Source organism: Bos taurus, chromosome 6 (assembly GCF_002263795.3).
Source record: "Bos taurus isolate L1 Dominette 01449 registration number 42190680 breed Hereford chromosome 6, ARS-UCD2.0, whole genome shotgun sequence".
Taxonomy (NCBI): Eukaryota; Metazoa; Chordata; class Mammalia; order Artiodactyla; family Bovidae; genus Bos; species Bos taurus.
Window position 1 is genome coordinate 71,845,743 of NC_037333.1, and position 27,989 is coordinate 71,873,731.

Here is a 27,989-nt window from a genome sequence, read left to right on the forward strand (position 1 = left end):
CTCTTTCAAATGGCTCCCTACAGTTTGTAGTTGGTATTTTATCATGCCATAGACCTTTCATCTTCCACAGACTTCGGCCTCGCTCCGCCTTTAGTGACCTGGACACTTCGCCCCCAGCGGTCGCCCCGGAAACGCACGCTACTTTTAGCTGAATCTGTTCGGTGAATCCCTTTCAACCTCCTCCTGGGGTTCGACGCCTCATTCCCCCAGACCCGCTTCATATAAGGTGTACCAACTCTATCTCCGCAAATTTCTAGCTACAAGAACTAAGATCGTTGTCTTCAACGCTGACTCCAGGATGGGGACGCTTCGGACTCCGAAACGCTTAGCAGCCACCGGCTTCCGTCTTTGCTTGCCACCTCCGAGATCCTCTTCCGGGGCAGAGGTCGGCTCTCCTCTCCTCCAAGATGGCGAGCGGCGGCAGTGGGGGGGTTTCGGTGCCTGCGCTTTGGAGTGAAGTGAACCGTTATGGCCAGAACGGTGACTTCACGCGCGCTCTCAAAACCGTCAACAAGAGTAAGTGTCCGGGTAGCGCCGGGCGGGTGGGAGGATGCAGCCCCCTTGCGACGCGCGCGACCGTCTCCGAGCAGATGCGGGGAGGGGAGACCCCAGCCGCCCGCCAGGGCCGGAACGTCCAGCCGGCGGGGATCGCCGTCCATTTGTTCAACCCAACCAGCTCTGGGTCCTGGATGGCTTAGAGCCACGTGTACTTCCCTCTTTAGCTCCCCCCCTCGAGAAGCGAGGGAGGGATTTAAAGAGACCGTAGCTCCCAATGTCTTCTGTAAACAGTTTTTACTTTACTCCGTTGATTTCACGCCTTATTTCGCAAATACTCCACGTTGCCTCCTTTTCGCTTTCCTTGTAGTGGAGTGATCAAGACAATATTGCTAAGGGAGCTTTTTCTTTTGGGCCGCAGCGCGGGGGAGGAACCTGCCTGGGACACGTAATTTGGAAGCTAGTGCTGACGAAGTGGAAGCTGTACAGACTCAGGGTAGAGGAAAGGGCTGGATCTGGATGTTAGGCCTGTCATTCCCACAGATAGCATCCCTCCAGCGTCCTAGACAAGAAAATGTGTGCGTGAAAGCACTAACATTTGAAATAATGTTGCAAAAAGGAAAGGTGTATTCTGTTTTTTGTCCAGTAACTGCTCGTTTTTCGAGTAAACTGTCTTCGTCGATGTGATGTTCAATTCATTGTATTCTTTTATCATTTACTACCTAACTGTAATATAGCCATGCTTTTTAATGCTCTCTGTCGTGCTAAATTCTTTACTGAAGATATTGCCTGTATTTGTTCGGTTTGGAAATGTAATTACCTGGACAGGGTTTGACTGTTCAAAGCAGTAATAACACACAAGGTATTTCTGTAACATACAAGTATGGATTTTCAATAATCTATTGCTGAGTTAACGTGAAAAGAAGTGATTATGCCCACAGTGCACTTTTTGTGATTTCACACATTGAGGGAAATAGCTACTAATGAGTATTATTTGATTCTTAAACTTGTTTTGAATTAACTTTGGCCTTTGGCTAGACCTGCAACCAGTATTAATCAGCACTGTAGTATTTTGCAGGCATTCTTTAATCAGCAAGGGCTGTCAGTTTGTTCTCCAGTATATATTTTCTTAATTGATAGAAATACTCTGATTCTTAGACTGAGAGTTGAATTCCTATAGTTGCCCAAAAGCAGGAGGAGTGATCCTAGTCGTTTTGACACTGAACAGCTCTTTAGCATTGACACTTGGCCATCTGACTTCTTCCTTGTATTTCTGGTTTAGTTATATTAGCCGAAAAGGGAAATTTTGAATGGTGTTTGGAAATATTGCCAGCAAAATAAGTTGTATATTTTACAGTATACAAACAATTTATTTATACAGAGTATTCTCATGTAATTTTCTTAATAACCTTGTAAAATAGGTAATGCTTTCATACTCATTTTGCAACCAGAAACTTGACATTTGGCAGTCAAATGACTTGCCCAAGACTTCAAGGCAGTTAGTGACAAACTTATAATCAAACCTGTCATTTGCTGCTAAGTTCTGTGTGAATTTTTTCTTTCCCTATGAAGTAATGAAATATGTAGGATATAGCATGTGTCCCAAGATGAAAAAGCAATAGAAAATAGCTTCATTCTTTATTTCACTGTACTTTTTTTTACATGCATCTTGAGAAGCTATCTCACTGGAAAGGCTAACTAGGTCTCCTTATCGTCACTTCTTAACTTAAAGATCAGCCATTTAAAAAATATTTTGACCAATCATTTCTGCTGCAGTAAAATTGGTGTTGTAGCTTCCTTAGGTGGAAATGTGCAAAGCAAATGGATTTAAAACTTGCTTCCCTAAAATTGCTCTCTAGTACTGCAGATCAACAAAGATGACGTTACTGCCCTGCACTGTAAAGTGGTGTGCCTTATCCAGAACGGAAGTTTCAAGGAAGCCTTGAATGTCATCAACACTCACACCAAAGTGTTTGCCAAGTAAGTGATTTAATTAGTTGTTTGTGTACGTTTACCACAGCTATAACCATTTCCATGTTTTCCCCCCATTATTCAGTGATTTTTTTACCTTTTTCCTTCCTTTCCTCTTTCTTCCTCTTGCTTCCCAGTGTTGTTTCCGAAACTGGAAGGAGCAATAGTAACTAACCTCTGTTCTGTCATGCCTTAAGGAGCCTTTTCTTTACACCTATCTTCCCTTTGAAGGGAAGGGAAGAAGAAGGGAAACTCTGGAGGGGCATGGGCCATAAATAAGAGTCACAAGAGTTCTTGAAGGATGTAGGGAGAGCAATTCAGCAGAAGTTTAATTTGAAAAAAGGGTTGGGGGACAGAGGAGGGCAGAACACACAGGGTAGGGATGTGTAAGGCAAGGTCTCTAGGATGGTTTGGCAGTCTTAGCCTGACCTCTGTGCCTGTCTCCTTTGAGAACTGTTTAGGTGAGTATGATATTAGGCCAAGATCTTTCAGAGTTCTTCAGCAGTCTTTAGAATATATAGTAGTTTTTAATTTATTACTGTTTATTATTATTTTGGGGTTGCGCCAGATCTTTGTTGCTGTGCAAGCGTTCTCTGGTTGCAGCCAGCAGTGACTACTCTGTTGCAGTGTGTGGGCTTTTCCTCGTGGTGGCTTCTCTTTTTGCAGAGCATAGGTTGTAGGCACACAGACTTCAGTAGTTGCAGCGTGCAGGCTCCAGGATGTGCGGGCTTCCGTAGTTGCAGCGAGTGTGGGGTCTTAGTTACAGGACTTGGGATCGATGAAACCTGTGTCCTCCTGCATTGGCAGGTGGATTCGTATGCACTGTACCACCAGGGAAATCCAGCAGTGTTTTATTGTTATTTCATTTTTCATTTCAGGAAATGTGAACTTAAATTTTGAATTGTTACTGTAATTTCATTTTTCTTTAGTTATGCCTAAGCCCCAAATGAAATGTGTATTGAAATGAAGGTTGTATCATATTTATTCTTTAATGTTTATAAGGTATACAACAGTGTATTGTATACTTCCTTTTGTATAAGAAAAGGATATAAGAATTTCTATGTGTATTTTTTTGTATTTGCAAAGACAAACACTTGATGCAGAAGCAATCAATAAAAATAGTCACTTGTAGGAGGTAAGGGGAACACAGTAGATTTGAATAACAGTGGAAGTAAAACCTTTCATTGTATACCTTTTTGGTTTTTTACTGGGGCCAACTGCATGTATTACAGATTAAACAAATTTTTTTAGATTTTACTAAAAATAAAAGTGTTATCAAAGGAAGCCCCAATAAAAGGTATACTGTTTTCCTCTAATAAACATGTTTATACTAAAATTCAGTGTTTTGATTTTGGGTGATTTTGTGCGGGGGGGGGGAAGTTTTCATATAGTTTTTTGTTAAGTCTAGTGAGTAAAGGATATTGCCATCTGCTTGATATTGGTTTTTTCCGCATAGATTATGGTTGAAACTTCCAAAAGAGTTTCACGTGTGACATTCATGTAGATGAATTCTTAAGTCGATGTGATAAGGAGTGTTTTTTGTAGTTGTGTGTTTACCAGTTTGGTTACAAGTGCTGTGCTTTTAACAAGTTAAAACAGCATGTTATGGCTTATTATTTGATTAATAGATTTAAGAAACTTGTATAACACATTTAAAACAATTTTGAGATTGTCTTTATATCTAAAACAGTTTTTAGCTAATTCAGAATTTCATTCTTATGTATTTGTTTCAAAAGGCCAGTAATTCTAGTAAGTATCCATGAAAATAAGAGAGCCTAGGGTAATGAATGTAGTATTTTCTATCACTTTTGAGCTATCTGATTTTAGACAAGTCACTAGTGTTTGTCATCTTATTAATGATTAAATAACTTAATATTATCAAGTGTGCTTAGAGCAGTATCTGGCTTATAGTGGGTGCCCTGCAGTGTTAGCTAATAATCACATATTGGTTTTTCCTTTTTCAGTAACTCTCTTTCCTTTGAGAAGGCATACTGTGAGTATAGGCTGAACAGAATTGAGAATGCCTTGAAGACAATAGAAAGTGCCAACCAGCAGACAGACAAACTAAAGGAGCTTTATGGACAAGTGGTAATTATTGCTTTAAAATCCCTGTTTGACGGTCATCCTAAGTGAGATTCTGCCTAGACCAGGGAGTGGGGATGAGGAACCCCAGCCCATCCTGATGCTCCATTAAACTTGCCACCAAACCAATTCAGCATATTCCCTCTTCTTGATCTTCATATGAGCAACTGCATGTATAGTGTTCTATGAACAAATGACTTCCTCCAGGTAGTTGGGAAATTAAGAACTATCCTATGAAATTTGAACTTTGTAGTTGGAAAGATGGCGGCCAGTAAGTTTATATACTATAGTTTTGAAGTAGTCTTTATAGTTTTTAACTGGTATTTTATTCTAAGTGTAAAATGAAGAAAATCATGATGAATAAGAATTTGGATGAATTCAGACAGTTCATGAAATCTCTGGAAATACCTTATTTTCAAAGAGTTTTGAGACATACAAATAAGCCTATAGGGTTATTTATGATAAGAAAACAGAAATGTTATACTAGAACTAGCAAAACTCTCTTAAATTTTTTTAAAATGTCAGTTTTGGGCAAATATATTGAATTATATATTGTCCCTAAAAGGTAGTGTTAGTTTAACAAAGAAAAATTTGGCCATGTTTATGGGTTATAGGCCCATAAAACACTTTTCATGTAAGCTGGGTTAGTTTAGGGTGAATGCCTGCATTTTGGTATTGATAAAGGGTACCTGTCTTTGCATACATGGTAGACGAATTGACCCAGAGTGGCAGTTCTCACTGCCCTTTGAGAACAACTTGAATGGAATAAGCAAGAATTATGTTGTATACACTTGATACTACCCAATACAATAGTTGGTTTCTGGGAAAGGGAAATGAACATCAAGTATAATGAACCCCTGGAAATAGTAAGCCCTTGTGTTGACATCTAATTTTGTTCCTGTTTACTAGGGCTTAGTAATCTTCTGGGAAATTTTTTTTTAATTGTTGAGTCAGACTTAGGTAGCAAGGTTGATTTCTGCAGAATGATTTTCTTTTACAACCCACTTAGACACTTACCTAACCTCAAGATGGGAGTTGATACAATGGCTTTTCTCACTGAATCATGCCTACAAATATGCAGTATAGTAGAGATTCATTGCAAGTAACTTTTGCGAAGTATTAGCATGCAGAACTAATTGAAAAATTGTAAAGGAAAAACAGTTAATTTCCCACATTATGTTGAGTTAGGTTTCTTATATAACAGTTCCAAAAAGGATTTATACAGGATTAAGGATATAACACAATACTTGTCTTCTCTGATTTTTGATCTGCTATTTATCTCTTCAGTTATACCGGTTAGAACGCTATGATGAATGCCTGGCTGTATATAGAGATCTTGTCCGAAACTCCCAAGATGATTATGATGAGGAGAGAAAAACAAATCTTTCAGCAGTTGTTGCAGCTCAAAGCAACTGGGAAAAAGTGGTTCCAGTGAGTATCTCTGTATATGCATACAGCCATGAAACATTGTTCCTGTCTGGTGTTTGACTGGTGTTTTGCTCTCTGGCAGGAGAACTTGGGTCTCCAAGAAGGCACGCATGAGCTGTGCTACAATACTGCGTGTGCTCTCATAGGACAAGGCCAGCTGAGCCAGGCGATGAGAATTCTGCAAAAAGCTGAAGGTTGGACACTTGTTAAAATTATATGTAAACATGCATATAACTTTGCAAAGTATTTCCAAAACCTACATTTGGTTTCTGGGATGTTTTTAAGTGGAAATTATTGATGCAGTGGAAATTTCTCAGAATCCATCTAGCCCTTCACTTGGTATCCTGACTGTGTCTCTCTCTTGGTTTCTTACCCTTAAACCAGTCTATTTGTCCATATTCAAGTTTGTTTTGTCCATACTCAAAACTTAAATTTGAGTAGTAGGTTTTGGAACAAGTTGCTTTGAATTTTAAATGCAAGTTAACAGAGTTAATAAACTCTGTTATATGTTAATATGTTAATAAACTCTGGTAAATGTTATAATTATTATTGGTATTAGGTACACAAGTACAGTAACAGTATGATATGCCTGTGTGTGTGCCTGAGTATACACTACATTTGTGCATTGATAACACTATTCAAGCACATTTTCACTCCACTTAGTATGTTTCCCTATACAGTACCTATATACCTGAAAGCTGTTACTAGAAAAAGAAAATAATTTATTAGAGAACTTAATGACTGGTCTCAACTCCTGAAATATTTCAACTTGCTTCTGCATACGTATTCCTTGGAAGCTATGAAAGTGATGTTGTAGAACTGCAGTGAATGATAGGAAGGAAAAAAAGATGAAATAGGGTCTGGTTTATTAATACTGCTGCTGCTGCTGCTAAGTCACTTCAGTCGTGTCTGACTCTGTGCGACCCCACAGAAGGCAGCCCACCAGGCTTTCCTGTCCCTGGGATTCTCCAGGCAAGAACACTGGAGTGGGATGCCATTTCCTTCTCCAGTGCATGAAAGTGAAAAGTGAAAGTGAAGTCACGCTGGTTTATTAATACTGATGGTTAAAATAAGGGCCAAGGTTAGAGCACCATGAGGTGAAAACTGTGTGTAAAAATTACGATTTCTGGATCATACCTAGCATTGAAGTGGTATGGAGGACACCCTCATACGTAGTTTGAGGTTTGAATATAAAAGTAGTAGAGGCTTTGCAGTGGGCAGTTTGAGGCAGTGTAGCAAATTTTGAAATTTGCATACCCTTTGATCTAAGAATTTCATTTCTAGAAATTTAAGGAAAAACTGGATACATTCATATGTATGTATGAATGTTCATAAGAACAAAAATTAAGAAACATGCGTTTCAGTCCTATTAGAGGACTAGCTAGTTTCATTATAACCATAGAATAGATTACCGTGTGGTCATTAACAATATTCATGTTAAAAATAATAATGTAGATATATCTGTGTTATAAAGATGTCCATAGTATGTTAATGGGGGAAGGGAGGTTTCAAAATAGTAGAATATCCCACTTTCATTTAAAAATGCAACTGTGCATTTACATTAAAAAAAATAACTGAAATGCTAAAGAGTAGTTACTTCTGGGTGGCAGAAGTATTGTCTTTACACTTTTCTATAACTGATTTTTTGCAGTCAACCTTTGTTACATTTATAGATTTTTAATTCCCTTAAAAAAATTTTAACAGGGATTACAAGTGAAAGAAAATGCCAAAGAGCAAGAATAATCAAGGATTGATATTTATGTAATATGTCTGATGTTAATGATAAATCTCAAATTTGCTTGTTATCAAAATTATCTTAAATCTTCTGCCTAAGAATTTTGTTTTTGCTAGTTGGAACATGAAAGAAATGAGAGTTACCCAGCAGTGTTAATTTTAAAAACATTTTTTCCTATAGATCTCTGCCGCCGTTCATTTTCAGAAGACTCTGTAAGTATGCCACTGTGGTTAAGCCCAGATATTATACTGTAGCTAATATAAATTTGTAGTAGACTTCTTTGTAGTATTTATTGACTTTTTGAAATGATGCTGATTCATTAAATAGGAATCACAGAAACCCTCTGGGATCTTACTTGATGGAATAAGATCAACAAAAACCCTTATTTGATGGAATCTCTTAGAGTGATAAATTATAATACAAAAATTTTATATGCCTTATGCATTTCATTTTAAATTCATATAAATGTAAATTCATTCTCCTGTTTTAGATGTAGGGCTCAAGTCTTTGAGTAAGGATCTATTCATGGGAATTCCATGCATATTTCTTACAGAATTCTACCCTCAGATCTCCAGGGGTTTTTTAAAGTGTAATAGTATTTTAAAGATAGTCGTGAATTACTTTCACTACCGAATCGTTTTTTCACTGATCTCTTACTGTTTTCTTGCTCATACCTAATTAGATAGTAATTTTCTTTAGAACTTACCTTTGTCAAATATTTCTGAACATTTAGCATAGTTAATCATTGAAGCCAGTCTCTTTTTCTCATTCATAGTTCGTGTCTTACTATAATACTTAAGTTTTATAATTTTCTTATCAAACACAATGGCATAATGGGATTGGAAACAAACTGACACTCCTGGTGAACATATTCTTACCAGGTGAGAGTAGGAATGCCAAATATGGCAAAAAAGAGCAGCCTCTTAGCTTTGAGGATTCACTGTGTGTGGGCATCAGTCAGCTTCTCCAAAGGAATGGAAAATATAGATTCGTCTGGTATATCAGTTAAGAGACTTGCTACTTTAATTACAGAATTAGTTTCAGCTCTTGAAGTTCTTTACAAGTGATAATTCCTAGTTAAAATTTTGTAATCGTTGGATTAGAATTATATTAGAATTAAGAGTAAAGCATTCTGAAAATGTGTTTCTATGAGAAAATTGTTTTCAGAATTCAGGGGTATTGTTGTAAAACCTTAAACATGCATGCTAGTTTTTACTGTTTTTTAATTCTTAGGTTTTAAAGAAGAAATGATCAATGAATAGTATTCCTGAACTTGTTACCATGTTCTTCCAGAATCTTTCTTCTTGCCATTCTCATTTAAGCTTCCCTGTTTTGATGGCAATTCCTAAATTTAAAAAAACTGACTCTATAGGAAAACTCCTGAAAATTATACATTTTCTTTCTCTTTATATAGTCTTTTGAATATGTGGATCAATTTGGAGAACTTATGGGGAAAATAATTTTCTTTTTTTGCTTAGGATGGGACTGAAGAAGACCCCCAGGCAGAACTGGCCATCATTCATGGGCAGATGGCCTATATTCTGCAGCTTCAGGGTCGTACAGAGGAGGCTTTGCAACTTTACAACCAGATAATAAAATTAAAGTGAGTTATAAAAATGAAGTGTCTTTTATAGGGGATAAGGTTTCTTTTTAAAGGTCTCTTCCTTTTTAACTGTTACTTTTTGTTCACAGACCAACAGATGTGGCATTGCTAGCTGTGATTGCAAATAACATCATTACAATTAACAAGGTATGGACTATCCATGGTTTCCCTACACTTATATCTTAACACTAGAAGCATATTACCTCTGCCTTGTTCTAGGATAGATTTTTCCATGACAAAGTCCAGTTGCAGCAAAATCACAATGAGTGAGTGAGTGAAAGTCGCTCAGTCATGTCCTGCTCTTTGCGACCTCATGGACTGTGCAGTCCATGGAATTTTCCAGGCCAGAATACTGGAGTGGGTAGCCTTTCCCTTCTCCAGGGGATCTTCCCAATGCAGGGATAGAACCCAGGTCTCCTGCATTGCAGGTGGATTCTTTACCAGTTGAGCCACAAGGGAAGCCCAGGAATACTGGAGTGGGTAGCCTATCCCTTCTCCAGTGGATCTTCCCGACCCAGGAATTGAACCGGGATCTCCTGCATTGCAGGTGGATTCTTTACCAACTGAGCTATCTGGGAAGCCCAAAAATCACAGTGGAGAGTGTTATTTAACTCTCATAATGATTCTGCAAGGTGTGTTCAAATAATAGAACTATTTTGTAGCTTTATACACTGGACTTTAAAATCTTACCTTTTTCCCATTATTTATTAGAATTATCATATTCTATATGGTTATATTATTATGTTAATATAACTATAATAATATTTCCCATTATCATTATATGGAGAATATTTGTTAGAGAAGTAAATTGTTTAGACTTTGATTTCTTCATCTAGTAAGTCTGAATGCAAGTTTTCTGTTTATAGTTTTTGTCTTTCCAGTGGTTTCTGTTTTGAGGGAGAAGAGCCATGGGCAGGTTTTCTCTGTCTCCATCGCCCTCAATCCAAGCCCTGAGTAAAATATTACAAGCATGTATATAAACAGTCCTAATGAGTACTGTGTGAGTCAGAATAAACACCTTTTGGAACATTGTTTTAATGAGAAGATATTTCAAGTTCAGATTTGAAATTCAAGTCAATAGAAAATTAGAAAAGTAACAGTTGGTTTCTTTTGGTAGGCTGTGTGATTTTCCAAGCACCAGCTTATTTCATCCTCACAGTTACCTTTTTAGGTGACAGTACTTGTCTCCAATTTATAGAAGTATAATCTGAGGCTAAAAGGAGTTAAATGATTTGTATAAGATCACAGCCAATAAGAGGTAGAACTTGGATTCAGATTCTAGTCTCTGACTCCAAAGTGCTCTCCTTCTAGCCATGTATGGTATCTCTCACCTCATTTGGCAGAGATTCAGAGGGTTTACATATGTGGGATAGTGGCACTGAAAGGTAATAATTACAGGGTGTTGCAGGCCATTGTCATGGTGTAAGTTTCCAGAAATTGATGCTGGCATTTGATTCTTAGTAGCAAGATCTACCTGCTTATGTTCATGAACAATTTAAAATGCTAGTGAGGACAAATTGTTTTTAACTGATTTATAAATAGTGGGGAAGAGTGTATGTGAAATACTAAATACCTCAATCTATTAGATTAGTGTAAAAGTAATTACAGTTTCAGACTCTGAATTTTAAATCCTTGTAACTAGGCTCAAACACATCTTGATTAATAGGAACCATTACAGTCAACACATTTTTGCCATCAAGAAATAAGTTTGTTTATTCCTATAGCATAAAAATTCATGCTTTGGGATTTGTTTAATTCTTGGAAAACATTTTCTTCATCTTGCTTGCTGGTTGTGGAAGTGTTTTCCTGCAAAAAGTGGTCGAGATTCTTGAAGAAGTGGTAGTCAGCTGGTAAGAGGTCAGATGAATATGATGGATGAGGCAAAACTTTGTAGCCCAGTTCGTTCAACTTTTGAAGCATTGTTTATACAATGTGTGGTCAGGCATTAACACAGAGAATTGAGCCCTTCCTGTTGACCAATGCTGGCTGCAGGCGTTGCAGATTTCTGTGCATCTCATCAGTTTGCTGAGCATACTTCTCAGATGTAATGGTTTCACTTGGATTCAGAGAGCTGTGGTGGATCAGACCGGAAGCAAATCACCAAACAGTGACTATAACCCTTTTTTGGGTGTAAGTTTGACTTTGGGAAGTGCTTGGTGCTTCTTGGTCCAGCCACTGAGCTGGTCATTGCTGGTTGTTGTATAAAATCCACTTTTCGTTATATGTCACAGTCCAATCGAGAAATAGTTCGTTGTTGTGTAGAATAATAAAATAATACTTCAAAGCAACGATTTTTTTGACTTTCAGTCAGCTCATGAGGCCCCCACTTATTGAGCTTTTCCACCTTTCCAATTTGCTTCAAATGCCAAATAACCATAGAATGGTTGGCATTGAGTTCTTGGGCAACGTCTCGTGCAGTTGTAAGTGCATCAGCTTCAATGATCCTCTCAGTTGGTCGTTGTCAACTTCCAATGGCCGGCCACTGTGCTCCTCATCTTCAAGGCTCTTGTCTCCTTTGCAAAACTTCTTGAACCACCACTGCAGTGGATGTTTATTAGTGGTTCCTGGGCCAAATTCGTTGTTGCTGTAGTGAGTTGTCTCTGCTGCTTTATGACTCAATTTGAACTTGAATAAGAAAGTTACTCAAATTTGCTTTTTATCTACCATCATTTCCATAGTCTAAAGTACATATGAAATAAACAGCAAGTAATAATTCATAGCAAAAACTATAAAGCAAGAAATGTGCATTAAAATGATATATAACATAACTGCATTTATTTAAGAGTGTATTCAGTATCAGATAGCAAAGTTCAATAATACAAAACCAAAATTACTTTTGCACCAACCTAATAAATATATTTATATACTGAATTTTTCTTCAGTCAACATTTCTGAATTTTTCTTCAGTATATTGCTGAATCCATTCGGTTCAGTTCAATTGCTCAGTCGTGTCCGACTCTTTGTGACCCCATGAACTGCAGCACGCCAGGCCTCCCTGTCCATCACCAACTCCCGGAGTCCACCCAAACCCATGTCCATCGAGTCGGTGATGCCATCCAGCCATCTCATCCTCTGTTGTCCCCTTCTCCTCCTGCCCCCAATCCCTCCCAGTATCAGGATCTTTTCAAATGAGTCAGCTCTTCGCATGAGATGGCCAAAGTATTGGAGTTTCAGCTTCAAAATCAGTCCTTCCAATGAACACCCAGGGCTGATCTCTTTTAGGATGGACTGGTTGGATCTCCTTGCAGTCCAAGGGACTCTCAAGAGTCTTCTCCAACACCACAGTTCAAAAGCATCAATTCTTCGGCACTGAGCTTTCTTTATAGTCCAACTCTCACATCCATACATGACCACTGGAAAAACCATAGCTTTGACTAGATGGACCTTTGTTGACAGAGTAATGTCTCTGCTTTTTAATATGCTGAATCCATTAGGTAATGCAAAATAAATATGAAACATGGTCTTAATCATTATGTAGCATTAAAAATCTCATTCTAGTTTTGAAAAAAATTGTGCACATTTAAATTTCTAGTCAGATACTTTGTAACTGTGGTGTTTGGTGAGAAAAAAGATCTCTGAGTTGGCTAATTTGAGCAGAGCCCTGAAGGAGGGATATGATTTGAAGGTTAAGCATTTCCCATGCCTAAGCATATGCAAATAACTTCTGAGGGGACAGTGAGAGCAAAAGATACATACACGCTTGCTAGTTTCAAAAAAGTTTAGATTTATTGATGATCAAGTTGTGGGAGTCCTCAGAAAATATAAAATTTTATTAAGTGCCATGATGGCAAAGTTTAAGAGAAATCTGGCAGTGGCATGCATGGTGAATTTAAGTATTAAAATAGTGAGATAAGAGTACCAACTAAAAATATAGTTTTCTTAAGGATTTATATTGTTCTTACTGTATGTTTAAAATAATTTCACATTGGATTGAAGCTTCACACTCAATAAGTAAAATTTATTTTAGATTTCTTCTTTGCCTCCTTTTAGTCTTTAGTAGAAAACCTGGTTTTAAAAGCACAGTGGTAACACATATTTGCAAATAAATATTTAACAAAGCTAGATTGCTATGCTAGTAGACACTCAGATGTCTGGTTGTCCTTCTCAGGGTGCAGCATGACTTAGTCCCTCCCATTCTTACTCCATTCCATTTGTTTATTTATGACAGTATGTCAAAGAGGAGTAAGTTACATTACTCATTGGTCATCTAAATTCTTAAGATTATAGATTCTTAAGATTGTAGAATTTACAAATTTAGGTATCTTTGATTTTTCGTCCTGATTTTCACTGTAAGATTTGTGTAGTCCCTCTGTACTTTTAATCAAAAAGCTAAAAACAGGCCATTAATAGTGGAAAGATAAAACCAAGAACCCAAGCCAAATGTGTATGCATCATAGTAGCATAGGCACCCCAACCAGGTATATTATCTTCCAAGCTCTCTTGTTGTGTTAACGTAAAATAAGGCCTTGGAGTGTTGAAAGAGTTGAAGTCTAAGATTGTTGCTAATGATGAGTGATCTTTTCTTTGTCAGGACCAAAATGTCTTTGACTCCAAGAAGAAAGTGAAATTAACCAATGCAGAAGGAGTGGAGTTTAAGCTTTCTAAGAAACAACTGCAAGCTATAGAATTTAACAAAGCTTTACTTGCTATGTACACAAATCAGGTAGGTAACAGAGCTCTGGTCCCCCTGACTAAACCTTTTGGAGTATGGTACATGATCCATAATGGGTGTATCAGTCCAGTCTGTATTTTCATTTTTTGTCTTTAATTCATGCATACTTCAGAATGTCATGTATCATAGATTTTAACTGTTAAATAAGTAATTTGCCCAATTCTTTGTAAAGGTGTGCAGTTGGTGGCTTCTAAGAAGAAAACACTGTTCACAGCTGTAAATGAGATAATTTTCTCATTACCTTATTTCTAATTTCTCTAAATTAAGGAAAAAATCAAAGGTGCTGGTCATGAGTATAGATTTAAGAGCCATCTTTCATTATAGTTTGTGCATAATCACCTCAAGCTATAAATGAGGTCAATTCTAAATCTCATGTGTGTAAATTCTAATTAAGTTATGATTTCATACTCTTCTGGAGCAGGAGTTTTCAGTGGGCTGAGAGGCAGTAACGTTTTCATTATTTAGAACTGAGTCATATTCTTCTTAAATACTTTAGCAAGAAATACCTGTACATTTTGTTGCTTTGAAGCAAAGGGTGACACTTGATATGTGTGTGTGTTTAAACAAAATTCTGGAATTTAAGCATCCAAATGAATATTTAGGACTTATTTTTCCTAAATGCTTTCAGAACCTGTAGTTTATATTCAGTAAATGGAAATCTTTTTTTTTTTTATAAGAAAAAATTGAGGCTACTATAAAGTACTCTCTCGACCTAAGTGGTTCTTCACCTACAATTTTGTTTCAACTATTTCCTTCCACCTCCCCTATGCTTCTTTTCCCTTTGGTCATTCACTTAATGTTTGATTTAATTGACCAGCTTATGGTGGGTGGGGTGTGAAATACTGTTTTTTAGGCAGAACAGTGTCGCAAAATATCTGCCAGTTTACAGTCGCAAAGTCCTGAGCGTCTCCTTCCTGTGTTGATCCAAGCTGCCCAGCTCTGCCGTGAAAAGCAGCATACAAAAGCAATAGAGCTGCTTCAGGTAAAAGAATTTTGAGTTTTTCATGAGATGTCAGATGGCTGCAGCCTTGTTTCATTTTCATTATGTTATAATAATGTAAGCCTTATAAATTTCATGGGAAAATGAGTAAGTATTGATAATATACCACTAGATACATGCCAGAGTGTCACTTCAATTAATTCTTCGGCTGCAGCTTTCTTTATGTAAGTTTGCATTAGTAAATGTTTGCCATAAACTCTGAAGAATACTTTTTATTTGCAGATCAATTTAACAGTAGTTAATGATTTGTTAATGGAGAAGGAAATGGCAACCCACTCCAGTATTCTTGCCTGGAGAATCCCATGGACAAAGCCTGGTGGGCTACAGTCCATGGGGTCGCAGAGTCGGACACAACTGAGCGACTAACACATACACACACACAATGGTCTGTTTTAGATTTAAAATACCAATAATGTATTCTCTTAATTAAAGTCCCAATCCAAAACATCAATTACAGAAATACTGACTTGATTTTTAATTAACCAGAATGAAGCGCTAAATCACATTGAATTTCCTGAGAGTAGAGACTACACTGGAAAATTGGACAGTGTAAAATTAGGACCATCTTCAGGGGAAATGTTGCTGAACAGGGATAAGGAGTTAAGAGTCATAATTTTTTTATTTTTTTTTAGTATCTTAAAAAAAAATCTGCATAGTAATCTTAATTATTATTTTTCTGCTGGTGACTTCTTGGAAACTTGATGATATTTCACTTACTTAATAATTTTGAAGCCAAGTGGGTATCGAATAAAATTTTTTCAAATTTAAACATTTGTTCTGAAACAAGAAATTTAATATTCGAAAGCTAGATTTAAAATTTAATAAGGCTGAAATAAGCGGTTAGAATATGTACACTTAGTTGTGTAAATTAAATGTGATTTCCCCCTCCCCCCCAACTATTTAGGACTATTCAGATCAGCATCCAGAAAACGCTGCTGAAATTAAGCTGACCATGGCACAGCTGAAAATTTCCCAAGGTAGTCATGATTATTTCATCATGATCAAAATAATCATGTTAAGGGAAATATATGGTTGGAATGATTCTGAAGTATTTGTAGACTATGTGATTTTTTAAAATTTTAGCATCATAGTGAAGCATAATGTTCCAAATATGAAGCTAGATTGTACGAGCTCCAACAGATGTAGTAGTGAGTTTAGTAGGCCTTTTCTTGGGTTACTTCCTAAATTGTTAGAATGTTTCTCAAACTATGCCTTGAAAGTCTGTAGAAGCACAGAATTCATCTGTTCTATACTTAAATTTCCTGGATATGTATGTCTTGTGTCGAAATGCTTATGTCTATCACGTGGTAGTGTTTGCATGAAATAAGTGTGACTTTACATCCTAGTTTTCAAAATTTCTTATTTAGTCCTTTATTCTTCTTTTAAACTTTATAACCCATATCTTTGGTAGAAAAGAGGCAAAGAAGTTTAATGAGAACTTAACATTTTTGAATCTTAAAAGAAAACTAGTAGTTCTTTTGTTTATGATTTTGAACCAATGTTGAGTGAGTGTCTAGAGCTGTGTTGTCTCTATTTGGTAGCCACTATCCATGTTTAAGTTTAAATTAAAATTAGACAAAGTTTAAAATTCAATTCCTCAGTTGTGTTGACCACATTTCATAAGTTTTGTACCCACATGTGGCTGGTTGGACTGCACAGATGGAGGCTGTTTCCATCATCACAGAAAGTTCTGGCAGACTGCTGTCAGACAGCTCTGGTGTCGGCCATAAATCAGGAGGTGTATTCTCAAGGCGGGGATGATTGGTTTGCTGGGAGCAGAGCATTGAAAAATTTTTTAGGTATTATGATGGCTAGAATGAAAATTTCATGGGTAGAAGGGAGGGGAGTTGGCAATTAGGGGGAAAAAATGTCTAAAAAGGCTTCTTAGTAGGGTAAGAATAATGAAAAGCAGGTTGAGACCAGCTTCCCTTTTCTCAAATTTCTTATCTTAATGTTTTGTTTCTTTTTCCTTTTCCCACCTCTCTTTTTTCTTTGTCTTGCTTTCCCCTTTAATCTTTTCTCACCCAGTTTTCAGTTTATTTTTGTAAAGATAATTTATCATACTAATTACTGAGAGTGAATGTGTCATGGTTTTTGTTTTGTGGAAAGTTTAACTTACTGAGATTTGCAATGAATAGAAAACTAGCGTTGCAACATTGTAAGACTACTGTCCATTGTGCTCATTCCTACAGTAACAGTTTCAAGGCCTTTAAGGAAGGACTCCTACCTTTAAGTTACCCTCTGAAAAGAGAGAAATAGAATTCAACAGGCTGAGAGTTGGGAGACACTTCAGATAGCAGTTCTGTCATTAACTTTGTGGGCATGAGCAAAGTATGTTGTTTCTTTAGGATTTAATTTCCTTTGTTGGCAAACTGAGTAAATATTGATAGAATACATTATTTCCAAGGCTCCAAAGCTTGAGTATTTAGAGATGTTCTAAAATATGACTTTTAAATTTTCTTTCTTTTTCCATGAGATGCTTTCTTCAGTGTGATGCCGATTTTGTTTTTGTTCTCTTAAGGTAATATTTCCAAAGCATGTTTGATATTGAGAAGCATAGACGAATTAAAGCATAAACCAGGCATGGTGAGTTTATAACTAAAATATTTTAAGACTGAAAAAGTAATTGTTTTACCTTTAGTTTCTGCCTTTTTTATATATATTCATAATATAGAAGTACTTAAAATAATAGCTTTCTGGTATAAATTTAATTTCATTTTATGCTCTGCTTTGCATTGATTTATTATTAAATCAAATGTGTCAGGAACTATTTAGGCCTTGTATTACCACTGAAAGCCAGCCTTAAATAATCTAAGACCATATATAGGGAATTTCTTAGCCTATTATTTTATCATGTCTTCTTTTATTTAGTTCTCTGATGATTCAAGCATCACAGGTTTAGATCACTAGTATAGCTGTGAACACATCTGTTTCACAGTAAAGACTAATTCTATAGTGGTGGTATGTGCATTTATTGTACAGGGACTGTGTTATTCTCCAGCACAGCTTGTTTACAGATGGCACTCAGTAAATGTATAACAGTATTATAGTGTTTTCTCTTGAAGATTCTTACTTTAAGACTGGACTGTGATTATGTTAGAATCAAATATAATATGTGGCTGAAAATAATCTAATATCTGCAGGATATTTTGTTTCTGTTATCTTTTTTTCTAATTAGTCTGGCCAGAGGTTTATTGATTTTTCCCAGTGATCCAGCTTTTTGTTTCTGCTTCCTTTTTGTCCTCGTCTCCTATTGCTGCTTCCCCTTTCACTCCACTCCAGCTTCACAAGCCTCCTTGCTGTCCCTCCAGCACACTAGGCAAGCTTTCGCTGGTTTTATATGGCTTATCATGGGAGTTTAACCATGCTAGTGTGTTTATTTCCATGATCATGTCTTGAATGTCTTGGCAATGTCTTATACTATATAAACTAATTTTCTAAGTGCTTGTTATCAACTTCTGTATTTACCTTGTTGTGGACTGGTAACAAACCATTTGTCAACTAGCCTTAGAGGAGGTATTTTTTTTTATAGGTAACCACCTTTGTATTTGGAAAGCCCCATTGTTGTTCTTGATGTTTCTAGTTATGTGCTAGCAATTTTTACGATGGATTGGGTACTCGCAGACTTTCTTTAATGTTAACTCGTTTTCAAAAAGTGTATTCTGAGAGAGACAGAGGAATTCTGTTCACTCATTTATACCTTTGGCTGGTAGGTGTCTGCATTAGTGACGATGTACAGCCATGAGGAAGATATTGACAGTGCCATTGAAGTCTTTACACAAGCCATCCAGTGGTATCAAAACCATCAGGTAAATAAATGGAGTAAAATGTTACGAGGGTACATTTTTGCGTAAGAATAAAAAGCTGTAGTAATGATTTCCTACTTAAGGCAAATTGAAACATTTCAACTCACTGTTTAAAAAGTGGAATGCTATTAGGCTATCATTCAGTTTTTAAGAATACCAGGTCCAAATAAAGTTATTAGAAGTAAGAAATGGCTGCAAAATAAATTCTTTTTTAAAAAGCACAGTTATATTTTCTGAAACTCCTTTCTGAGTGTATGTATGTGTGTTTGTGTCTGTAATCTCAAGAAATAAGAATAGTAATTGTACATGACTGCATATAAGAGAGCTCATCTTTAGTGGCTCTCTAGAGTAGAGCCACTAAAGTAGAGCCCATGGATGGTAGTATTGATAGAACAGCAGTATATGGAATGATTGTGTATCTAATAGGAACATCTTTGTTTTTTCCAGTATGGGTCTCTGGATAGGCAGTATCTAACTTATACACACAGGTGTACATACACATAGGTGATATGAATACTGTTAACACTGTTAGGAGTGAAGAGAGATCAGTGTTCTAGGAAGTATTATGTTAAATTAATGTTTGAGAACTATAGTGAAAAACTTGTAAGATTTGATTATGCAGTAATACTTCTAGTTGTAGACAAGACAGTTTAGATGGAGATAGATTGTATCCCAAATTCTTAAATTGGTCTTCACTTGTACTAATTATCTGTCCCACTGTGTGTATGTGTGTTATTTTGTGCACTCAATAAAACTTAAGATGAGAAATCTAATGGGTAGGTCCATTTTAAAGATCTAGTGAATAAAACTTCATTGACTTGCTAGATATGTAGCTTAAACTTTTTTTTTCTTTCTTTATTGAACCTATAGCCCAAATCTACTGCTCATTTGTCCTTGATAAGGGAAGCTGCAAACTTCAAACTCAAATATGGGCGGAAGAAGGAGGCAATTAGTGACCTAGAACAGCTATGGAAGTAAGCTTTGAAGGGTGGAAGTGTAGAAATCCAAGTTTTATTGCTCTTATTTGACATGTGGGAGTTACTTTGCTTGTTTATATTACTTTCTCCAGTTTTATAGACTGTTTAGTGACTTTTTCTTATTTCTTCTTTTAGACAAAATCCGAAAGATATTCACACCCTGGCGCAGCTTATTTCTGCTTACTCACTTGTAGATCCTGAGAAGGCAAAAGCGTATCCTTTTGATTGTCCCAGACCTCTCTCAAGTAGAGCACTAGATCTCTTCCTTTACCTGTTTTGACCAGGGTCTTTTTGTTATAAATTTCAACAAACAAAACCCCTCCTCTAACTAGTAAAAACAAAACTGAGAATTTAGTGATCACTGTGCCCTAAAAATACAGTAATATTCAAATGGGATACAGTTTGATTCATAAGCAAAAATGCAGTCAGCAAGATGCAGCTTATATCACTCCAGGTTTAAGTAAAGTAGGAAAAAATAAGTAAAAGCATATTTTATTGGGTGGTTGCATATGATTCTGAGGTATCATTCTGATTAATGCTCTTAGGTCACTTGCCCATCTCAGTTACTGATGTAAGAGGATTTAGTGCCCTGATTGGCTAAGTTTGGACCATGTGTGTTACTCCAGTATGGGTGTGATCCCAAAAGCAACGTGGGATGGTGGATGCTAACCAGCCCCAAGCCTAAACCTTCGCAGTGAGCAGATCTGTTTTATAAGCATGATAACTGTTTTGGAATAGAGTTTTTATTAAGCCTCTACTTTGAAGTACATTGCCAAGTTACGGAATAAATGATTATGACTCCTTTCCCAAGTTCTCCTTTCACAATATAGTATCTATAATTGACCTTATGATCTGTTGACTTGTTATTCTATAGAAGACTTAATATTTCTTTGATGAAGGGAACCCAAAAAAAAAGACTGTTTTCCTACTGGCCATAGATACATGGGCAAAATATAAATGTGTATATATATATATATATATATATATTGTCTTCCTGAACAAATTCTTGTTATTTCGTAGTCTTAGTAAACACTTGCCCTCATCGGATAGTATGTCTCTAAAAGTAGATGTTGAGGCTCTTGAAAATTCTCCTGGTGCTACATACGTTCGGAAGAAGGGTGGAAAAGTTACTGGAGACAATCAACCAAAGGAGCAAGGGTAATGTGTTTTATTATAATATTCACTAATGCCAACTTTAAGTTATATAAGGGATGAAAAAATGCATTCTTATAAAAATTCCATGTGAATAAAGTTAAAGTCCCTTTTGTTTCTTTTCTCCTTTGCTGTGCCCAGCTTTTTGTCCTTGTTACCCATCTCCCTTCCCCACCTAGCATTTTACCTCTAGTACTAATTTAGTGTGTTTCCATCCAGATCTTTTTTTGTGTGTTTACACATGAAACTGATCTTGGAATACTTTTCTTAGATTGGATTCTTTTCTGTTTTTTTATAGAAATGGGATTATATTGTATTTAACTATTTTTGAACTTTCTTTAATAAATCTGAGAGATTTTTCCATATTCTCAATGTAGACATATTTTATTCTTTTTGTGCATAGTACTGGGGCTTCCTGGTGGCTCAGATGGTAAAGAATTTGCCTGCAGTGCAGGAGAACCAGGTTCAGTCCTTGGGTTGGGATGATCCCCTGAAGAAGGGGATGGCTACACACTCCAGTATTCTTGCCTGGAGAATTCCATGGACAGAGGAGCCTGGCGGGTCACAAAGAGTCAGACATGACTGAGCGACTAACACATGCATAATGGTCCATAGGCTAGATGTGCCCAACTTAACATTTATCTACCTGTGGATTATTGATGTACATTTAGTACATCATTTAGAATTCGAAACCAAAGTTCAGATGAGGTTTATTTTGCTGATTTGGAGGAAGCATTAGCCAGCTTCAGTAACTTATAAGAAGTCAAATTCTGATTCTTTACTTGTTCCCATACATTGTCATCTCAAAAATAGCAGAGGCCTACTAAATAAAATGTTCCCTTAAGATTCTGTTTTTGACAGGATAAATAGAGAGTGGAAGAGATACACCACTTTCCCGATTTTGTGACTTTCATAAATTTTCAGTCTTTTCTCTTTTGAATGACTTAAAATATAATTTTTCGTAACTTAAAAAAATATGTATCAGCAACAGTATATGATTGACCTCACTATGAGCCCTGTATTTGTTCCTTTTTAACTTAAAAGTTAAATAAGGAATTGGCGTCTCAGTGATAACATTGTTTCAAATTTCATTGAATCATTGTCCCAATTTCAAGCCTTATCAAAAACTCCAAAATAATAAATTCAAACCAGATCTTGGGGGATTTTCATATAATGCCTATTTAAATATTTTCAGGGTTTTTTTTTGTTTTTTCTTTTTCAAAACAGGCTGGGTAATTAGTAAGAACGTACAGTTCTTTTCTAATCCTTTAATCTTCTTTGTCTTTTCCCTTAGACAGTTACTAAGATGTTCATTGACTCAGTTTCAGCACAGTATTTACATTAGGCATTATTAATACTTTTTTATTTATGTTGACTTTTTGATACAAAGGATTAATTTCTTTTGAAGTTATATTGTGTTGCTGACAGAAAATAAATCATTGTCCTTGCCCTGAAAAGAACTTCAATCTAGAAGAAAGAAATAAGCAGCAGTTGAAAACAAAGGTTGCATGTGCTATCATTGTGCAGGCATAGAGCAGTACACCAGAGGAAATAGTCAGTCCTTCCTGGGAACAATGGGAGTTTAAGAAAGGCTTCATGGAGGAGGTGACTGTGTTGACTCTAGAGGAAGATGAAGATGAGATAGGCAGAATGTGAGCAACAGCAAAGAAGTAAGAAATGCAGAGACTCTTTGGGAAATCGCAGATATGGTTGTGGAATTTGTAGAGAGACAAATCCCTGTCTGCCCTTTTCCCACCCAAGGCCACAGCTGATGTTAACTTACCTTGCATATCCTCCCAGAAATATTCTTGGCCTGTATGATACTTGTGCATATTCTTCTGGCAAAGATTTTAGATTACCTATTTACTAGTTTTGCCAAATATAAAGTGATTTACCACAGAACTGTAGATTTTTGTGCTTGTACAAATTTCTTTCTACATAGATTTAATATGTGCTAGTGTAAATTGTATCTCTTCTGTGAAAACAGTTGTCACCCATTTTCTAGAGCACCTTCCAAAAACTACAGTATTTGAAGCTTGATTAAATTTAACCTGAATAAATATCCAAACTGTTTCATTAGCTTTGGTGTAGTGACACCAGAACTTCTTCATGATAAAGTACCTCGCTCAGTCTTTTGCACATGCTTAATGCTCTGTAATTATTTTATCACAGTGATAATGATTTTTCGTCTCTTTGTAGACAGGGAGATTTGAAAAAAAAGAAGAAAAAAAAGAAGGGTAAGGCTTTTTTTTTTTTATCTTTAGATTTCTTTCTATAAAACGCTTAAGCTTAGCCTTACATAGAAATCTTCAGATATAAATTTGTCCTCTCGTATCTTTGAAACTGAGTTTTGACTTGACTGTGGCTAACATTTATTTTAAATTTCTAACTTTAAAGAGTCCAGTTCTGAAGTTTGCCTGAATTCAAATTGTTGTTCTAGTAACATTGCTCTTTTGCTGTGACTGTGAACAGGTTCTTAACGTACCTTCCTGAGTTTTTCATTAGTAAGATGAAATACCTCATAGGATTAAATAAGATACTGCATATAAAAAGCTCTTAGAACAGTGCCTGACACACAGTAAGCTCTTACACAGTAGAATGCCTTTGGCTACAAGTACTGTAGAACTCCATCAAACTGGTGTAAGGAAATTGACTGTTTATGAAACCGACAGTGTAGAGGAAGGTTAGCATTGAGGTTGGTTTCTCCTCTACTGTACATAAAACTGAATCCCATTAGAGTAATCAGATGTTTATTGGAATCAGGGCCACATTCTTGTTATCCAGAAGGACAAAGGGAGCCTCCCTGAATTTAGCAAGTCTTTCCCGTTAACCTGACTGGGGCAACATAGGTCCGTGTCTGGCCTTAATACTGCCAATTAAATTGCTTTATAAGGACTGTACCAGTATGTACCAGTATACACCTTCTGCCAGTATTGTTTGTTTCCCACAGTCTCACCAACACTGGATATTCTTCTTCTTAGAATATTTTATCCTTTAAAAATTTTTTTTTTTTTTTTTTTGGCTGTACTGCACAGCCTATGGGATCTCAGTCAGTTCCCTGAACATGACCCAGGCCGTGGCTGTGAAAGCCCAGAGTCCTAACCATACCAGGGAACTCCTGTGTCCTTTTTATTTTTAATCAGTGAGGTCAAGCATCTTTTCACATGGTTAATGACTTTTATTTCTCCAGGCTTACTCTAATTACAGCTATGCCCATTTTCTATATATGATTTACCTATTGATTATCAAAAACTAATTCTATATTAAGAATATTAATTCAGTTACATGGTATTCAAATGTTTCTTTTGAAAAGTATCTTTTACTAAATGAGAATTAAAATTTTTTTATACAGACACACCTATGAAATATTATTAGGGCTTCTGAATTTTGTGTTACGCTTAGAAATAAGGCCTCTTCTGCTACTAGATTATATAAATAAAACTTTTCTCAGATAAATCTATTTCAGTTTTAATGTTTAGTCCCAAATTTGGGCACAGTGTTTAAACAAACTGTCTCGAAAGCATTATGCACAGATCTGTCATTTCTTTATCAATTAATTGTTACACAGGAAAACTGCCTAAGAATTATGACCCAAAAGTGACCCCAGATCCAGAAAGATGGTTACCAATGCGTGAACGTTCCTACTACCGAGGAAGAAAGAAGGGTAAAAAGAAGGATCAGATTGGGAAAGGGACCCAGGGAGCAACTGCAGGAGCTTCCTCTGAACTGTAAGTCACTGTTCCTCAGTTGAGCATAGGTTGCTTCTTTCTGAGATTGACTCAAGGTCATTAGTAAGAAATTTATAAAATACGTTTTCAGTATGAGAGTTATAGTCCAATAGCCTTTAATAAATGTTTTGTAATATGGTTATGTAAAGGAAAGAAAATGGGTTGTTTCTGGTTTGGTTGTAAATACTAGAATTGTAGGATTGTATTGCAAATATTGGGATTATAGTACCTTCAAAAAGAAATACACTAATTCAAGTAACTAAATATCTAGATAAATAATTTGACTAGAAAGCAGAATTTAAAATGTTACTAAATGAGTTTATTTCTACATGGTAGGATTATAGACCATTAAAAGTTTTTTTTTTTCCCCCTAATCTTTCTAAAATTTGACATGTACCATCTATTACATTTTAAAATTAAAAAGCACTAAAAATTGTATTCAAGAAAAAAATGGACAGGGAATTGAGGAACACACCTTAAAAGAAAACGTGTGTGGGGTCTTCCCCCATGGTCCAGTGGTTAAGGCTCCATACTCCACTGCAGGGAGCACGGGCTCGGTCCCTGAGCAGGGAGGCGAGATCTCACATGCCGTGTGGCACAGCCAAAAGAAAAAGAAAATACGTATGGGAGATTGTGGGGGGTGGTTTCCTTTGTTGAATGTATGAATGACCAACACTTCCCTGATCTGATGATTTCAGGGATGCCAGTAAAACTGTGAGCAGCCCACCCACCTCGCCAAGACCTGGCAGTGCAGCCACAGCATCTACATCTACAAGTAATATCATACCCCCACGACACCAGAAACCCGCTGGGGCTCCAGCAACAAAAAAGAAACAGCAACAGAAAAAGAAGAAAGGTGGAAAAGGTGGCTGGTGATTAGAACATTTGTGTTTCAGGCCATTTTTAAACTAGCCTCAGTGACACAAGGAACATAAATAAAGGTAACACAGCAAGAAGCACAGAGCTGCTCCCTCTCCCCTCCCTACATCTTCATGAAATTATTTTGTTGTGCATCAAACAGAAAAGCATCTTCCTTCAAACTCTGCCTAGTCAGACTTGGCCTACTTGTACCACCTTGCTTCACACAGGTGAGGAGGACGCAGAACAGTTGGGCGTTTACCCAGCTTGATATCCATTGCATCCTTTCTCTTTGTGTGCTGATCTGGTGGTATTTTCAGTTTCAGAAACAAGGCATGTTATCCAACGTTTCCTAGGATATAAACAAAAACTACTTCTGTTTCAACTAGAGTCCAAAGATACTTGTTCCTTCAAGTCCCATTTTATGTCTTAGGAAGCCTTAGGAGACTGAAAGTGGAGTCTTCTGAGCATTCCAAATATCTGCTTAGAAATAGCATGTAATAAAAGGGACCTTATTAATACACTGGTGTTTTCACTTCACTACATGAGTGGCCACAAGAAAACTAAATTAAATGTCTTGATTATTCATGAAATTCTGTCATGTGATACTGGAATATGGGCTACTAAATATATGTGGTAATGAAAAGTATGTGTATGTATATACATATATACACACAGATATAAAGTAGGACTTCTTTGTGCCCCCATGTCATTTTCAAATTATAACATTATGCTAATTTAGCACTATCGAAGATAGCAAGAGAATATGTTGCAAGAAGTTGACACTTAGACGCAGTGTTCTGAGGTCAGATGGATTTGGACCCTCTTGGTCAGAAAGATTTAAATGGCCCTTATCGAGCATGAACATTGACTTCCGACAGAGAGAGGCAATCAATGCCAGAGTTGAGGAGTCGGCAGTATTAAAGCTTAAAAGAACTGTTTGGCCCAATTAATAGATCTCAAATGACTCCTCTTTGTAGTTGCGGGGCATGACCATTCATTACCCTTCTCAAAGTAATGGAAGTCAGTCCATGATATCAGTGTCACTTTGTTCTTGCCTTGCTTACAGGTCACTTTCTTGAACAGGTGTGAGGCAGACACACTGGCATGCCTACCCAAGTTAGTGTTCATTTTATGCTGCCCAGGATAGCATTCGGTTTAGACTTACACGTATTTCTTGTGATCGTATTGCTCTGTCCTTGTTAATGAAATGCTGCTGTGTTTAAACATACCTGCTAAAACTTCACAGGGTTTTTTGAAAGTTTTTCCTCCTTTACCAGAGTAAGAAATGTGGTGCTGCCTTTCTGTTTAACATAATCTTTGGTGGCATCTAAACAAGAGACCCTCTTCTATGAATGATTTATTATGGCATTATACTTTTTGAGCTCTCAGAATAGTCTTTTGGTAAGAGTGACAGATATTTATTCCTTCTGAATATAAAGCCCACTACAAAAATAACTGTTAGTAAATTTATGATTTTAGGATTCTGTTAAATTTCTATAGTGAAGGATAATCAATTCTTAGGTTACAGAATTTTGGTGAAATTTATCTATCAATGAAAATTTTGACCCAAGGCACAAGAGAAATTTCCAGTTCTCTATTTAGTCATTGTAATTGCTAGTTGTTTTTATCATCAATCAGTACTAAGCAACTGAAACCTCAGTTCAAATAAATTGTCATTGTCAAATGAAGTGTAAACACCTATGTTAACTTCCTAGTAATTATTTCTTCTTTTGGACAGGTTTTTAACTCATGACATATATACTTTGTGTATGTGTGTGTGTGTGTGTGTGTGTACATTTATAAAAAACCAATATGGATACATCCATTCACTGTGGCACATTTTAAAATAAAAGAACCTAGCAGTGAGTATTGATTGGATTAAGATGTTTGGGGGTATTGGCATTTTGCAGAGGCATCCTGCTAGTACATATAAGAATTTTTTAAACTGAGCATCTAAAATTACCTCTTGCCCCTTCCTGCAAAACCAGAAAGTTAAACTAAGGTATTGAGAGAACAGAGTTTTCACTGAAAATTCATCATGTGGATACTTGTACATAACCAAATTGAAGAGTAAACATTTTTTAAGTTTTGGCTTTTGAGGAAAAAAAAGCTGATACCTTTATTGCCTTTGAAGAAGGGGATCACTTAAGGAGCTCTGTTGGGCAGGCTTCACGCTGCGCAAATGGCGCTGGCTTAGCGGATGGCACTTCCAAGAATACTTCGGAAACTACTAACCTTAAAAACAAGCTTTCTGAAACCTGTTCATTGGTTTCTTTTAAACCTGTTCAAAACTTGGATCTGATGAAGGAAAGTCGGCTTACCACATTAAGATAGTGTTTAGATTGTGGACCGTACTAAAGAATGCTGCTGCTGCTAAGTTGCATCAGTCCTTTCAGACTGTGCGACCCCATAGACGGCAGCCCAACAGGCTCCTCTGTCCCTGGGACTCTCTAGGCAAGAATAATGGAATGGATTGCTA

At 36.6% G+C, this 27,989-nt stretch overlaps 1 protein-coding gene across 2 annotated transcripts; it reads left to right on the plus strand.

Moving 5' to 3' along the window:
• The first annotated feature begins 393 nt into the window (after positions 1-393).
• On the plus strand, positions 394-27,217 carry SRP72 (signal recognition particle 72). 2 transcript variants are annotated; one of them, NM_001192221.1, is made up of 19 exons: positions 394-516; positions 2,355-2,475; positions 4,431-4,554; positions 5,836-5,979; positions 6,059-6,170; positions 7,892-7,923; positions 9,190-9,314; positions 9,404-9,461; positions 13,846-13,977; positions 14,840-14,968; positions 15,891-15,963; positions 17,508-17,572; positions 18,700-18,795; positions 19,663-19,766; positions 19,905-19,982; positions 20,790-20,927; positions 23,121-23,158; positions 24,490-24,649; positions 25,348-26,058. In NM_001192221.1, exons 1-19 carry the CDS (start codon positions 408-410, stop codon positions 25,523-25,525), a joined length of 2,016 nt encoding a protein of 671 aa, NP_001179150.1. In that variant the 5' UTR covers positions 394-407; the 3' UTR covers positions 25,526-26,058. The 2 variants fall into 2 exon arrangements, with proteins under 2 accessions (NP_001179150.1, XP_059743416.1); XM_059887433.1 differs by lacking the exon at positions 394-516 and adding an exon at positions 585-1,073 and having other exon boundaries at positions 25,348-27,217.
• Positions 27,218-27,989: the final 772 nt, after the last annotated feature.

Coding starts and splice junctions, on each gene's coding strand:
- SRP72 (NM_001192221.1), top strand. CDS start 408: ATGGCGAGCGGCGGCAGTGGGGGGGTTTCGGTGCCTGCGCTTTGGAGT. Junction 4,555..5,835: donor AGGAGCTTTATGGACAAGTG/GTAATTATTGCT, acceptor TTATCTCTTCAG/TTATACCGGTTAGAACGCTA. Junction 13,978..14,839: donor TTGCTATGTACACAAATCAG/GTAGGTAACAGA, acceptor ACTGTTTTTTAG/GCAGAACAGTGTCGCAAAAT.